Source organism: Pseudorasbora parva, chromosome 5, assembly GCF_024679245.1.
Source record: "Pseudorasbora parva isolate DD20220531a chromosome 5, ASM2467924v1, whole genome shotgun sequence".
NCBI classification, from domain to species: domain Eukaryota; kingdom Metazoa; phylum Chordata; class Actinopteri; order Cypriniformes; family Gobionidae; genus Pseudorasbora; species Pseudorasbora parva.
The window spans coordinates 49678076-49692018 of NC_090176.1; the positions used below are offsets into that span (position 1 = coordinate 49678076).

At 38.0% G+C, this 13943-nt stretch overlaps 1 protein-coding gene across 3 annotated transcripts in view; it reads right to left on the reverse strand.

Moving 5' to 3' along the window:
- The window catches only part of trpm2 (transient receptor potential cation channel, subfamily M, member 2), a 77067-nt gene that overhangs the window by 40307 nt on the left and 22817 nt on the right, over positions 1-13943 (reverse strand). For all 3 annotated transcript variants that reach the window (XM_067444630.1, XM_067444631.1, XM_067444629.1), the window contains exons 12-16: positions 10242-10344; positions 6739-6860; positions 4667-5008; positions 2800-2940; positions 1273-1408 (exon numbers count right to left, since the gene is read on the reverse strand). In XM_067444630.1, the coding sequence (XP_067300731.1) occupies positions 1273-1408; positions 2800-2940; positions 4667-5008; positions 6739-6860; positions 10242-10344 (844 nt within the window). The remainder of the gene's footprint in view (positions 1-1272; positions 1409-2799; positions 2941-4666; positions 5009-6738; positions 6861-10241; positions 10345-13943) is intronic.

Below are 13943 nucleotides of genomic sequence, written 5' to 3' on the forward strand. Positions count from 1 at the left end.
ACACACACACACACACACACACACACACTCACACACACTCACACACACTCACACACACTCACACACACACACACACACACACACACACACACACACACACACACACACACACACACACACACACACACACACACACACACAGCCCCTGCCCCTAAACCTACCCATCACACACACACACACACACACACACACACACACACACACACACACACACACACACACACACACACACACACACACACACAGCCCCTGCCCCTAAACCTACCCATCACACACACACACACACACACACACACACACACACACACACACACACACACACACACACACACACACAGCCCCTGCCCCTAAACCTACCCAACACAGGAAACATTCTGCATTTTTACTTTCTCAAAAAAACTCCTTCTGTGTGATTTATAAGATGTTTTCCTCATGGGGACCAAAAAATGTCACCACAAGGACAAGGATTTCGGATATTGCCATCGTTGTGCTGGGCTGTGCGATATGAAGAAAAATACGATATGCAATAACTTGTTCAATAATGCAATATTCGATGTTCGATACGATCAAATCTACGATAAAATGTGTAAAATCTATTTAAAAATTAAATTTAAAACAATTATTTCAAAACTGAGATTGAAACCATTTGTTTCAAATTTTTTCTGGGAAAAGAAAGCATCGCTACAACTTCTGAAAGTGACCAGCAGTGTTTAACAAATATTTTAGTCAAAAATCTGACAATATAATTTTAACATCAATGTAAACAAACAAAAAAATGTAATGCCAATATTTAAATACCAAAAACTCTTTGCTTGACGTGGTAATATATAGTTATATCATCTTAAAATTTAACATCAAGAACATAAACAAACACAACAAACAACAGGTGGACGATTATAATCTTTGTTATTAAAAACAGTAGTCTTCACATGATTGTGAACATGTGAACATGGTTATTCAGCCAAGAGCAGTAGAGCACTGAGCGATTTTTTTCTTTTGTTGTTTACAAAATTAGCCGCCTGTCACTTTAAGAGCTAATGCTATATTGACACGCATTTGGATTCTTTGTCCAGCTGATATTGTTCACTTAACGCATAATCGACAGGGTTTACATGAATACTTATCAAGACAGCCATTTTGACATAACTGTGTGTGTAAACACAATTTTGAAGTAGCCTATTAAAATCATTCAGATATTGCGTGCAATTGTGATATACATTGCAATATGTACATTTGCGATATTTCGATATATTGCACAGCCCTGCGTCATACCGATGGCTTGTTTCTCATAGTGGTTGGCGAGTTCTCTCATTTCCTTTGCCTCTTCGCTATCATCCTCGCCACTCTCCTGCGCTAGTTTCCTCAAGATCTTACTGGCTGCCAGAGCAGCTGCGATACAGTCTCTGCACTGCAAAAACAACACAAATACACAATCAGATCATACAACATCAATGCAATCATATCAGCATTCACCTGGCACAAAACAGCATTTAAATGAATACATTTATGCTAACTACAACTAATAATAATAGAAAACACTATCATTTATATAATGCAATCAAATTATGAACAGAAGCCTTTTACAAAATACTATAAATACAAGACATAAAATTACACAAATGAATCAGTGAATTGTTTTTTTGTTGTTGTTGTTAAACAAGTTCAATGATTAACTAAAATTAATGGACAAAGAAGAATACAAATAGTTTTAATTTGTGTACTATTTACTTTTAATTGTTCTTTAATAGTCTTAAGATTATGTATTATTGTGTCAAAAAACACAACCGAAACAATTACAAACTGGTTGTGCGTTTTGATTGTTGGACACTTAAAAACATGAAGAAAAAAAAATGCATATAACAAAATATTTCACTATAAATTCCCCACAGTTACTTAAATTAATCAGTGGATTGTTGTTTAACCCATTTAATTAACACAAATAGAAAGAAAGAAAGAAAGAAAGAAAGAAAGAAAGAAAGAAAGAAAGAAAGAAAGAAAGAAAGAAAGAAATGTATAACAATAAATTAATTAATACAATAAAATTATTAGGTGAAATCCTTGGAAATGTTGCCTTGATTAAAAATTTGAAATGAAACAAACTGAAATAAATACATTTAAGTTTGAAGAATTAAAATGACTAAAACTTAAATAAAAATAAATTAAAGAATAGAAATACAAAAAAGCAAAAATGAATAAATGTGTCAATTACGACAAAAGCACCCAACAAATAAAATACTTAAACTAAAATGAAAACAAAATATGAATATAAAAGCTAATTTAAACCAGTCATAATGGTCAATTTTATATTTCTAAAGTATACTAAATCTAAAAGCTGAATAAATAATCTTTCCATTGATGTTTGGTTTGTTAGGACAATATTTGGAGATGCAACTATTTGATAATCTGGAATCTGAGGGTGCAAACAACTCTGTTGAGAAAATCTCCTTTAAAGTTGTCCAAATGAAGTCCTTAGCAATGCATATTACTACTAATAATACATTTTTTAGATATTTACAGTAGGAGATGTACAAAATATCTTCATGGAACATGATCTTAATATCCTAATGATTTTTGGCATAAAAAATGTATAATTTTGTGTAAACGATGTATTGTTGGCTATTGCCACATATATACCCGTGAGACGCAGGACTGGTGAAGTGCTCCAGGGTCACATATTAATAAAAAATTATATGTTTTTTCCAAAGAGTACAGTAATAATGTTATTTATCAAAAGCTTCTACCACCAAAGTGAAGCAGAAAACAGGTGAGTATAAAGCGGAGGGAGAGTGTGTGCTGTACCTGCTCCCAGCCGATCTCTGCCAGTTCTGTGTTATTCTGCACCACAGCCCAGAGGAACAGATCCCGTCCCGGGTCCCAAACCGTGTCTGCGGTCGGCTCTTCACCTGCACACGGCAGCTCCACCGGCCCTTTGGACGGCACCTGACCAATAGAGACAGAGCGGTACGCGTCATAATCTGACAGCCACGCCCACCGGGGGGGAAACAAACCAACCGTCTCCATTGACTTTCTATTACGTGAGGCCGCCTCCTTGTTATTTCTGACTTATAACAAAAAAAAAAACGAACAATGTCTAAAAGCTGATATGAGACAAGATGTACAGAAAACAAGCTAAAAAACACACAACCAAAAACCCAGAAGTGTTTATAAGCTGCTGACCCAAAAAACTAGCATTTAAAGACATAAAAGTGCATACACGCAATAGAGACAGAGCGTGTCATGCTATATTACACTGAGATCTATGCCTACCGGAGGGGAAAGTAATCAGAGACAGGAAATATAATATATAAAACTGACATTTGGATATTTGACATGTTTACTGCACACGAAGCACACTGAGTGTCCGGATCCCAAAACTGACTGTATCCACTTTTGTCTCCATAAACGCTCGTTTTTTTGGGGTCGACAGCTTATAAAAACGTAGTTATGTGTTTTTTAGCTTGTTTGCTGCACACCTTATCTCATATCAGCTTTTAGACATTGTTCTGTTTTTTGTAATAAGTCCGAAATGACAAGGAGGCGGCCTCACGCAATAGAAAGTCAATGGAGAGCGTTGGATTGCCTAAATACGCTCTGTCTCTATGAATAAAGAGCCCGACTCTTTTCATTACAGTCCTACTAGAGGTAAAGCTTTATAGTTTGATGATTCTCACAAAGCATCTCAAAAACAACATCTTGCTTCACCTCAAAAATAAGTACTTTTAAATTATATTTTGTATAAAGAAAAGAAGCCTTCTTTAGGATCTTTGAGATTGTTTGCATTGTGACAATATTTCCATGCCAATTAATGACCCAGTTTATCATTATCTATTCAACATCAATATACAGTAAAAATAACATTCCCAGAACTATATTTAGATGAGAAAACAGGGAAAAACAAGCAAAAAAAGGTTTTGTGCATTTTTTGCTTGGATGCAGAACTGAAGCTATTAAATATATTAAAAAGTTAGCAAATTGTGTGTATTTTCTTGGCAACTAACTGAAGTAAAATATGTTTAAGATGAATTATTATTTTTTGTTGTTTTTATTATTTTTAATTTTATTTAAATGTATTATTTTTGTTTTTATTTATCGTTATATAAACCTATTAAAATAGTTTGTTAACTAAAAATAAATCATATAAATATATTAGATCAAAAAATAAATTAATTAATTAGAAATGTTGTTTTGGCAAATAACCAAAATTAAATAAATGTAAGCTGATGTGCTAAAATTCAAATGAAAGATGAAAATATTAAATATTAATAAATACTATATAAATGCTACTAGATATTATAGATATAATATATTATTATATATTACATGAAAACTGTAAAATAAAAAATGAAAAAATGAAAAAATATACATTAAAGCTAAATATAAATATGAAAATACAAAAATGAATAAGTACTATATAAATAATACAAAAATAACTGTACTGTGTACACAACTCAATAACAACTCAAGTTGGGTTGAAAATGGACAAACACAGAAATTGGGTTGTTTAAACCCACAGTGAATGGACCCATTCAAACAACCCAATTTCTGGGTTTGTCCATTTTCAACCCAACTTGAGTTGTTTTTAAACCAGCATTCTTGAGAGTGTTTATACTTTTTTCACTTCTTCCCCTGTCCTTGCTGCGGAGGTGTTTTTTTGTCTTAAACTTGCCGTTAAGCGGACATCATCTTTAGTGGGCTTGTAGTGTGAGGAGACGTATAGCGGTTGAGTGAAACTGCCCAGCAGGTGGCGCACTTCTTCAGACACGTGACTCAAGGAGATCTTTTCGCCTCCAGGGGCCGGAGCTTGACCCCTTCGGTTTTTGCCACCCTGGACCCGTTTTGCAAGTTTGCGCAGGAAGAAGCAGGCGGGCAGATGGGCGTAGAGCTTACAGAGCGTCTCCTCGCTCTCCAGAAACTTCCGCACACACACACCATTCTCCAGCAACAGCCGCACAAACTCAGGTTTGTCGCCCACCAGTGCAGAAAACATGGCTGGATGCAGATCACAGGACTGTGATGGGAAAGACATCAACAAATCATGACAAACCCAACATAAAAAACATTCAATGAGACTCCATAGGCACTATAGGAACTTAGTTTTTCCTTAAAGGGATAGTTCACTTTAAAATGAAAAATCTGTCATCCTTTCCTCACCCTCAAGTTGTTTCAAACCTGTATGAATTTCTTTCTTCAGCTCAACACAAGGGAAGATATTTTGAAGAATGTCAGTAACCAAACAGTTAACTGGAGGCTTCAGTTAACTGTTTGGTTACTGACATTCTTCAAAATATCTTCCTTTGTGTTCAGCTGAAGAAAGAAATTGAGAAAGTGAACTATCCCTTTAAATAATGAGTTGCATGCAAAAGTTTGTGAACCCCTGATCACTGACAAGTGGAAGGAAGTTAAAGCAGCACCAGGTAACTTTTCAACCTTCATAATATATTTTCAAGACTCTTGTGATGATAAATCGACTTACAATTGGTTGAACGACACGTCTGCCATAGCCTGATGGGGTCTGTATCGTTTTTAATCGTACTTTTAAACTTCGGGTTTCGGGTAGTAACCCGAGAACAAAAAGAACTACAAAACTCGACTGCTTTACGGCATATACGTCACTTCCACCAACACCCACACTTCCTTACATTCGGACGTGCGAGCCCAACTTTGTTCGTCGGATAATATAGTCATGTCCGAAGCAGCACAGACAAATAAGAAAGAAAAGGTTTTGTTGGAGGAAAGCAATAAGAGGAAACGAAAAAGTGATCGAATTAACGGCAGGACGAGGATCAACATGTGACCAGCGTTTGCTCGTCGGCGTGAGCTGAAGGAGGCGTGCCCGACCGATGCTGTCCTGCTTGTTATGGTGATTACCGACCACTCAAACATTGAACTGAAGTATCATATAGATTCTGTAAAACGCTAACCAATAGACTACTATAATGACGATGGCTTGTAAACATGAGCATCGCGATTATTTGGCGTTTGAAAAAAAATAAAACCCATGAAATGATATTCATATGACATGCTGAAACATCTGCCACTGACTGTACCTGGGATGAAGACATTTCACACGCGCCGCCAGAAGAACACCTGCATGTGAACTCCTCCTGCAGTGTTCAGGGGAACTGTTAGTGCTGCACCGACCCACGGGGCCGCTTTTATTAAGTTATTTGGCCCGCACCGCACCACTGTATATATTTTTACAACCCGCCGCGCACCCGCGACCATTAAATAGACATACGGGTTCGCGGGTTATGAGACGACCCGCGCATCACTAGTTCAGGGCTATCAGGGATATGTCAACAAATGCACGCGCGATGGCATCCCCTGTTGTAGGGGGTCTTACGACAGTAGTTGAGGACATTATTTTTTCCCAACTGTAGGGGGACCCAAAGAGCAAAAGTTACCCAGTGCTGATTTAAAGTGCCCCTATTATGCTTTTCAGATATGCGGTTTGTGATAGAGCTGTCGTAAAAGGTCTTCAAAGTTTCAAAGATCAAAATGCAGATAAATGGAGTTGACCAATCACAAAGTGTTTTTGACCTTGGATGCATGTAAACCTGTTGTTAAACACTCTAAAACTAAATTAGAAACCTTAAAAATAGCATAATAGGGGCACAAACTTTGCAGTGAACAAACTTGATGTATTTCAGATATTGTTAATTACCAAGTGGCATTTTACTTTGGTTTTATTTTTTAATGTCTGTATTTCTCATAGCTTTCTGCATTATTTTCACCCACCGTCCACTGGCTCTCCTCGGTGAAGATCTCCGTCTCTGCGATGTCGACCCGGTTCCAGGCCACCGCCAGCTCCAGCTGTCTCTCCCAGGACTGATGGCCGGCATGCTCATCACTTCTGGAGGCTGAGGAGCAACAACACCGCTCTTTATCCATAAGAACTATTCTTACCAGTTCCTCTTCTGTATTTCTAAATGAGGGGAGGGGGGGAATGTCCTCTAGTCCCAAACCCGTCAATTTTTATAAGTCACGTTTCGTGACCTGGACAGTGCTGCTATTGTTAAACAAGTTTTTAGTAAAAAAATGTAAATAAAAAAAATATTATGATAAATACTTAGTTGCATTGATAAAAAACCGAGAAATGTTGCTTTTATTGTTAACTAAAATAAAACAAAGATGTTTTTGGTAACTAAACTAAATTTAACTAAACTGACTTAGACAGTGCTGTCATTGTAACTAAAACTATTAAAACATGTTCAGGTAACTTAAAATAAAATTTAAAATAAATAAATAAAATAAAAATAAATAAAAATAAAATAAATAAAATAAAATAGCTGCCTTACATTACAGATTATATATATATATCAGGGTTTCCGTTGTCCGGTAATTACCGGACATTGGCCGGGAAAAAAATTAAATGTCCGACAAAATGAAATCTTTTCGGTCAAATTGTCAGAACAAAACTGCCTCTTATCGATACCGTAAGCCTGCGACGTGATGCCCTCGCTGTCATGACAGCGCTCCGTGGCTATGGAGGATTGCAATTCTCCACAGCCTGCGAAGCAGAGTATGTGAGCGGAGCGAGGAGTGCAGCGGCGAGATTTTGAATGGAGTGAGGAGCGATTTTTTTAAAAGTCGGAGCGTTGTTGTTTTTACTCGCTCCGAGAGCGCTCCACTACCGCTCCATCAAGAGAACAATTTATGACAACGGGCAGGCACAACACTACATTTTTCGCCAGAACTAGACCGTAGATCGGCTCAAAAAAAATAAAACCCAACCCTACCCGAGCCCATGCACCCGAGAGACCGGGCCTGCCCGTGTAAGTGTCGAGAACGAGCCTGTAATGACTAATTAGCGGAGCGGAGCCGGTGTGATCAGCTCAATAATCCGCAGCCGCGCTCATGAACCCGCCGGTAAAATGATGTTCGTTCAAATCCAGCTCAGACATGACAAATCTGTAGCTTACTATACTTGTTGTAGCCATTAAACAATGTTTTTTTTCTTCATATATATGTTTAAATATTATAATATTATTTTTAGATTTCATCTGATAATGATAGGCTATAAGTGCAAAGATGCAAGTGGGTCAGAAATGATTTTGGTGGTTATATTTAGTTTAATATTAAGTTTTTTGTGTAAAAAGCCTTTCTTTCGTTTTGTACAAATTGTCTCTTAATTTTAATAAAGGTTTCTTGCATGTATTTAATAAATAATAAATAAATAAGTAGAATAGGTCGCGGAAGCGATCGCTTTCATTGCTCATGAACTGGAGCACATCTCAAATGAACTGAAACTCGGCAGGCTTGCCTCACAGACATGAGGAATATGTAGCCTAATATGTGTAGAAACGAAAAGATTTAAATAAGCATAATGTAGTGTTCAGAACTCACGGTAAACAACCAGCTTGATACAGATGATCACGGCGATGGGCATGAGCGGGATGTTAAAGTTTAAGGAATTTTTTTTTTTTTTAACCTTCTACTGAATATGATCGGGTGCAAGCACATTTTAAACAGGTAGGCCTAGCACTTATTCACACACGGAAATTTGTGAATAAGTAATTTTGTCGTTTTCTCTAATGCATTCAAAAACATCTTGTAGTGCTTACCTGCTTATAGTTATCAGTATACTGTTATATTCTATTATATGATTTTGTCATTTCACACGGTGGCCAATTTAAATGTTACCAACTAAATGAGACATACTGAGTTTATAATTAAATGTATTAATTGCGTTTAATTATTGCATCTAAACACAATAGTGTTGTGCCAAGATTTTTCACGTGAATAAAGGCAAATAGATTTGCACACTTTGCTTAATCACTGGTCTAGTCTGTTAAATTTGTCAGAAGTTCTCGTTTCTAATATGCCCTCGTAGCCTATTTTCTCTCTCATCAAAACCGAATACCATCAGTGGTTGTACATCAAGAGCAGGAACAGTTTCTGTGCATTTTGTTTCGCGATCTGACCGGAACAAACAGAAAGTCTCTGCAACGGCCTGTCCCGCACCCGCAAATTACGCCTATGAATTAAAAAAATTGGTTGATTGACGCCAATCGGACGTTCATGTTTTTTTCCGTCTATTTGAAAGTTAGGCTAATAAACATGTTGCAGATACGGCCTGATTATGTCATTTTTTTTTTTAAAGTTACATAAACTGCTTTCAGGAGTTTTTGACCGGCATATCATCAAAATGTCCGGAAAACGAAACCTCTGCCGGTCACTTTGACCGGCACCATTTTTTTCTAGCGGAAACTCTGATATATATATATATATATATATATATATATATATATATATATATATATATATATATATATATATATATATATATATATATATATATATATATATATATATTATTTTAGTATTTTGTTTAATTTTAGTATTTTGTTTAATTTTAGTATTTTGTTTAATTTTAGTATATATATATATATAAACTATAAAACATGACAAAAGCACATAACTAAATTACTAAAACTAAAATAAAAGATAATTAAAAAACATAATAAATACTATAATAGAGCCGTGACATACAGCCAAAGTGAAAGTGATGCTTTAGTATATAAATAACACTAAAATAACACAGCTGCTGGACTATCATTCAACTTTTACTTATTTATTTAAGTTATACTCATCTAAAAGAAAGTTTATGCGGCTTTCATACAAAAATAAATAGTTTATATGATATCCTCTAATTTCGCACAGGGCGGACGGTTCAAACAGCTCAAACCCTGGTCACCTTTTACTTTTATAGCATGGAAATAAAATAAAATCTTTTTTGTGTTTGGCTGAAGAACTGTGTTAATCACGAGCATCTAAGTCAAGTGTGTCGGTAAGCGAGCATGCAAGCACTGTGATAATATTCAAAGTTAAACAAAGCTACACAAAAGAAAAATCTCTTTATCATTTAAAATATGCATCATCTATTAATATTACATAAACACTAATAGCTTCAGAGAGGTTTCCAGAATCTCAAGGGAGGATAAATGTGCTCAAGTAAGTCTTAGCTGAATGATATAAACCCCTTGTAGGTTTTCTTCCAGGAATGTGATTCATTCTTTCTAGAAACCATCAGGCCAAAGCATTAAACAACTCCTAAACTCTTTAAATCATAAGAAAATGTTCTCGATCACTGTCAAGACCACAGCTAAAGATCCACTCACAACAGTGTAGCCGACATTAGATATTCAGCCATTACCAGCATCATCCAATTACCCTCTGCCTGGAAATGTGAATTTAAGTCTTCAGTTTCCAGATTATGAAATAGAGGGGTGTGATTGTACCTTTCAGCAGAGCCTGTAGGATGGCAACATCAACATCATAGTTTTTATCCTCATCAATACGAAACACAGTCAGCAGATGAGGCATCCGGATGATGTCCTGAATCTAAAGAAAGTCCAAAATAAATGCATCTTCTAGATCATGTACAGTGTATTTTATATACATATACAGTATAGATACAGTCAAAAATTAACACATCTTCTAGATCACTTACAGTGTATTTTATATACATATACAGTATATCAATCAAGTGTGTGTTACATGTTAGTGAAGTAGTCGAATTGAGTGCGTTACGTGTTATGAGTGTGTTACGTGTTAGTGAAGCTATTGCAATGAGTGTGTGTTATGTGTAATAAGTGTATGTTACGTGTTATGAGTGTGTTACGTGTTAGTAAAGCCGTCACAATAAGTGTGTGTTCCGTGTTATGCGTGTTACATGTTAGTGAAGCGATTGCAATGAGTGTGTTATGTGTTATAAGTGTGTGTTACGTGTTATGAGTGTGTTACGTGTTAGTGAAGCAGTCAAAATTAGTGTGTGTTGTGTGTTAGTGAAACGGTCGCAAGAAGTGTGTGTTATGTGTTATGAGTGTGTTACGTGTTACTAAAGCCGTCACAATAAGTGTGTTCCGTGTTATGTGTTACATGTTAGAGAAGCGATTGCAATGAGTGTGTTATGTGTTATAAGTGTGTGTTACGTGTTATGAGTGTGTTACGTGTTAGTGAAGCAGTCACAATGAGTGTGTGTTGTGTGTTAGTGAAACGGTCGCAAGAAGTGTGTGTTATGTGTTATGTGTGTTACATGTTAGTGAAGCGATTGCAATGAGTGTGTTATGTGTTATAAGTGTGTTACGTGTTATGAGTGTGTTACGTGTTAGTGAAGCAGTCACAATGAGTGTGTGTTGTGTGTTAGTGAAACGGTCGCAAGAAGTGTGTGTTATGTGTTATGAGTGTGTTACGTGTTACTAAAGCCGTCACAATAAGTGTGTGTTCCGTGTTATCTGTGTTACATGTTAGTGAAGCGATTGCAATGAGTGTGTTATGTGTTATAAGTGTGTGTTACGTGTTATGAGTGTGTTACGTGTTAGTGAAGCAGTCATGATGAGTGTGTTTTGCGTGTTAGTGAAACAGTCGCAATGAGTGTGTGTTAAGTGTTAGTAAAGCGGTCATGATGAGTGTGTGTTGCGTGTTGGTGAAACAGTCGCAATGAGTGTGTGTTAAGTGTTAGTAAAGCGGTCATGATGAGTGTGTGTTGCGTGTTGGTGAAGCGTTTGTGATGAATGTGTGTTACGTGTTAGTGAAGTGGTCACGATGAGTGTGTGCTATGTGTTAGTAAAGCGGTCATGATGAGTGTGTGTTGCGTGTTAGTGAAGTGGTCACGGTGAGTGTGTGTTACGTGTTAGTGAAGCGGTCATGATGAGTGTGTGTTACGTGTTAGTGAAGCGGTCACGGTGAGTGTGTGTTGCATGTTAGTGAAACGGTCGCAATGAGTGTGTGTTACGTGTTACTAAAGCGGTCATGATGAGTGTGTGTTACGTGTTAGTAAAGCGGTCACGATGAGTGTGTGTTACGTGTTATTGAAGCGGTCATGATGAGTGTGTGTTGCGTGTTGGTGAAGCGGTCATGATGAGTGTGTGTTGCGTGTTGGTGAAGCGGTCATGATGAGTGTGTGTTGCGTGTTGGTGAAGCGTTCATGATGAGTGTGTGTTAAGTGTTAGTAAAGGGGTCATGATGAGTGTGTGTTGCATGTTAGTGAAGCGGTCACGATGAGTGTGTGCTATGTGTTAGTAAAGGGGTCATGATGAGTGTGTGTTGCATGCTAGTGAAGCGGTCACGATGAGTGTGTGCTATGTGTTAGTAAAGCGGTCATGATGAGTGTGTGTTGCGTGTTAGTGAAGTGGTCACGGTGAGTGTGTGTTACGTGTTAGTGAAGCGGTCATGATGAGTGTGTGTTACGTGTTAGTGAAGCGGTCACGGTGAGTGTGTGTTGCATGTTAGTGAAACGGTCGCAATGAGTGTGTGTTACGTGTTACTAAAGCGGTCATGATGAGTGTGTGTTACGTGTTAGTAAAGCGGTCACGATGAGTGTGTGTTACGTGTTATTGAAGCGGTCATGATGAGTGTGTGTTGCGTGTTGGTGAAGCGGTCATGATGAGTGTGTGTTGCGTGTTGGTGAAGCTGTCATGATGAGTGTGTGTTGCGTGTTGGTGAAGCGGTCATGATGAGTGTGTGTTAAGTGTTAGTAAAGCGGTCATGATGAGTGTGTGTTGCGTGTTGGTGAAGCGTTTGTGATGAATGTGTGTTACGTGTTAGTAAAGGGGTCATGATGAGTGTGTGTTGCATGTTAGTGAAGCGGTCACGATGAGTGTGTGCTATGTGTTAGTAAAGGGGTCATGATGAGTGTGTGTTGCATGCTAGTGAAGCGGTCACGATGAGTGTGTGCTATGTGTTAGTAAAGCGGTCATGATGAGTGTGTGTTGCGTGTTAGTGAAGTGGTCACGGTGAGTGTGTGTTACGTGTTAGTGAAGCGGTCATGATGAGTGTGTGTTACGTGTTAGTGAAGCGGTCACGGTGAGTGTGTGTTGCATGTTAGTGAAACGGTCGCAATGAGTGTGTGTTACGTGTTACTAAAGCGGTCATGATGAGTGTGTGTTACGTGTTGGTGAAGCAATTGCAATAAGTGTGTTACGTGTTACTAAAGCGGTCATGATGAGTGTGTGTTACGTGTTAGTAAAGCGGTCACGATGAGTGTGTGTTACGTGTTATTGAAGCGGTCATGATGAGTGTGTGTTGCGTGTTGGTGAAGCGGTCATGATGAGTGTGTGTTGCGTGTTGGTGAAGCGGTCATGATGAGTGTGTGTTGCGTGTTGGTGAAGCGGTCATGATGAGTGTGTGTTAAGTGTTAGTAAAGCGGTCATGATGAGTGTGTGTTGCGTGTTGGTGAAGCGTTTGTGATGAATGTGTGTTACGTGTTAGTAAAGGGGTCATGATGAGTGTGTGCTATGTGTTAGTGAAGCGGTCATGATGAGTGTGTGTTGCATGTTAGTGAAGTGGTCACGGTGAGTGTGTGTTACGTGTTAGTGAAGCGGTCATGATAAGTGTGTGTTACGTGTTAGTGAAGTGGTCACGGTGAGTGTGTGTTGCATGTTAGTGAAGCGGTCACGATGAGTGTGTGCTATGTGTTAGTAAAGCGGTCATGATGAGTGTGTGTTGCGTGTTAGTGAAGTGGTCACGGTGAGTGTGTGTTACGTGTTAGTGAAGCGGTCATGATAAGTGTGTGTTACGTGTTAGTGAAGTGGTCACGGTGAGTGTGTGTTACGTGTTAGTGAAGCGGTCATGATGAGTGTGTGTTACGTGTTAGTGAAGCGGTCATGATGAGTGTGTGTTACGTGTTAGTAAAGGGGTCACGATGAGTGTGTGTTACGTGTTAGTGAAGTGGTCACGGTGAGTGTGTGTTACGTGTTAGTGAAGCGGTCATGATGAGTGTGTGTTACGTGTTAGTGAAGCGGTCACGGTGAGTGTATGTTGCATGTTAGTGAAACGGTCGCAATGAGTGTGTGTTACGTGTTACTAAAGCGGTCATGATGAGTGTGTGTTACGTGTTGGTGAAGCAATTGCAATAAGTGTGTTACGTGTTACTAAAGCGGTCATGATGAGTGTGTGTTACGTGTTAGTAAAGCGGTCACGATGAGTGTGTGTTACGTGTT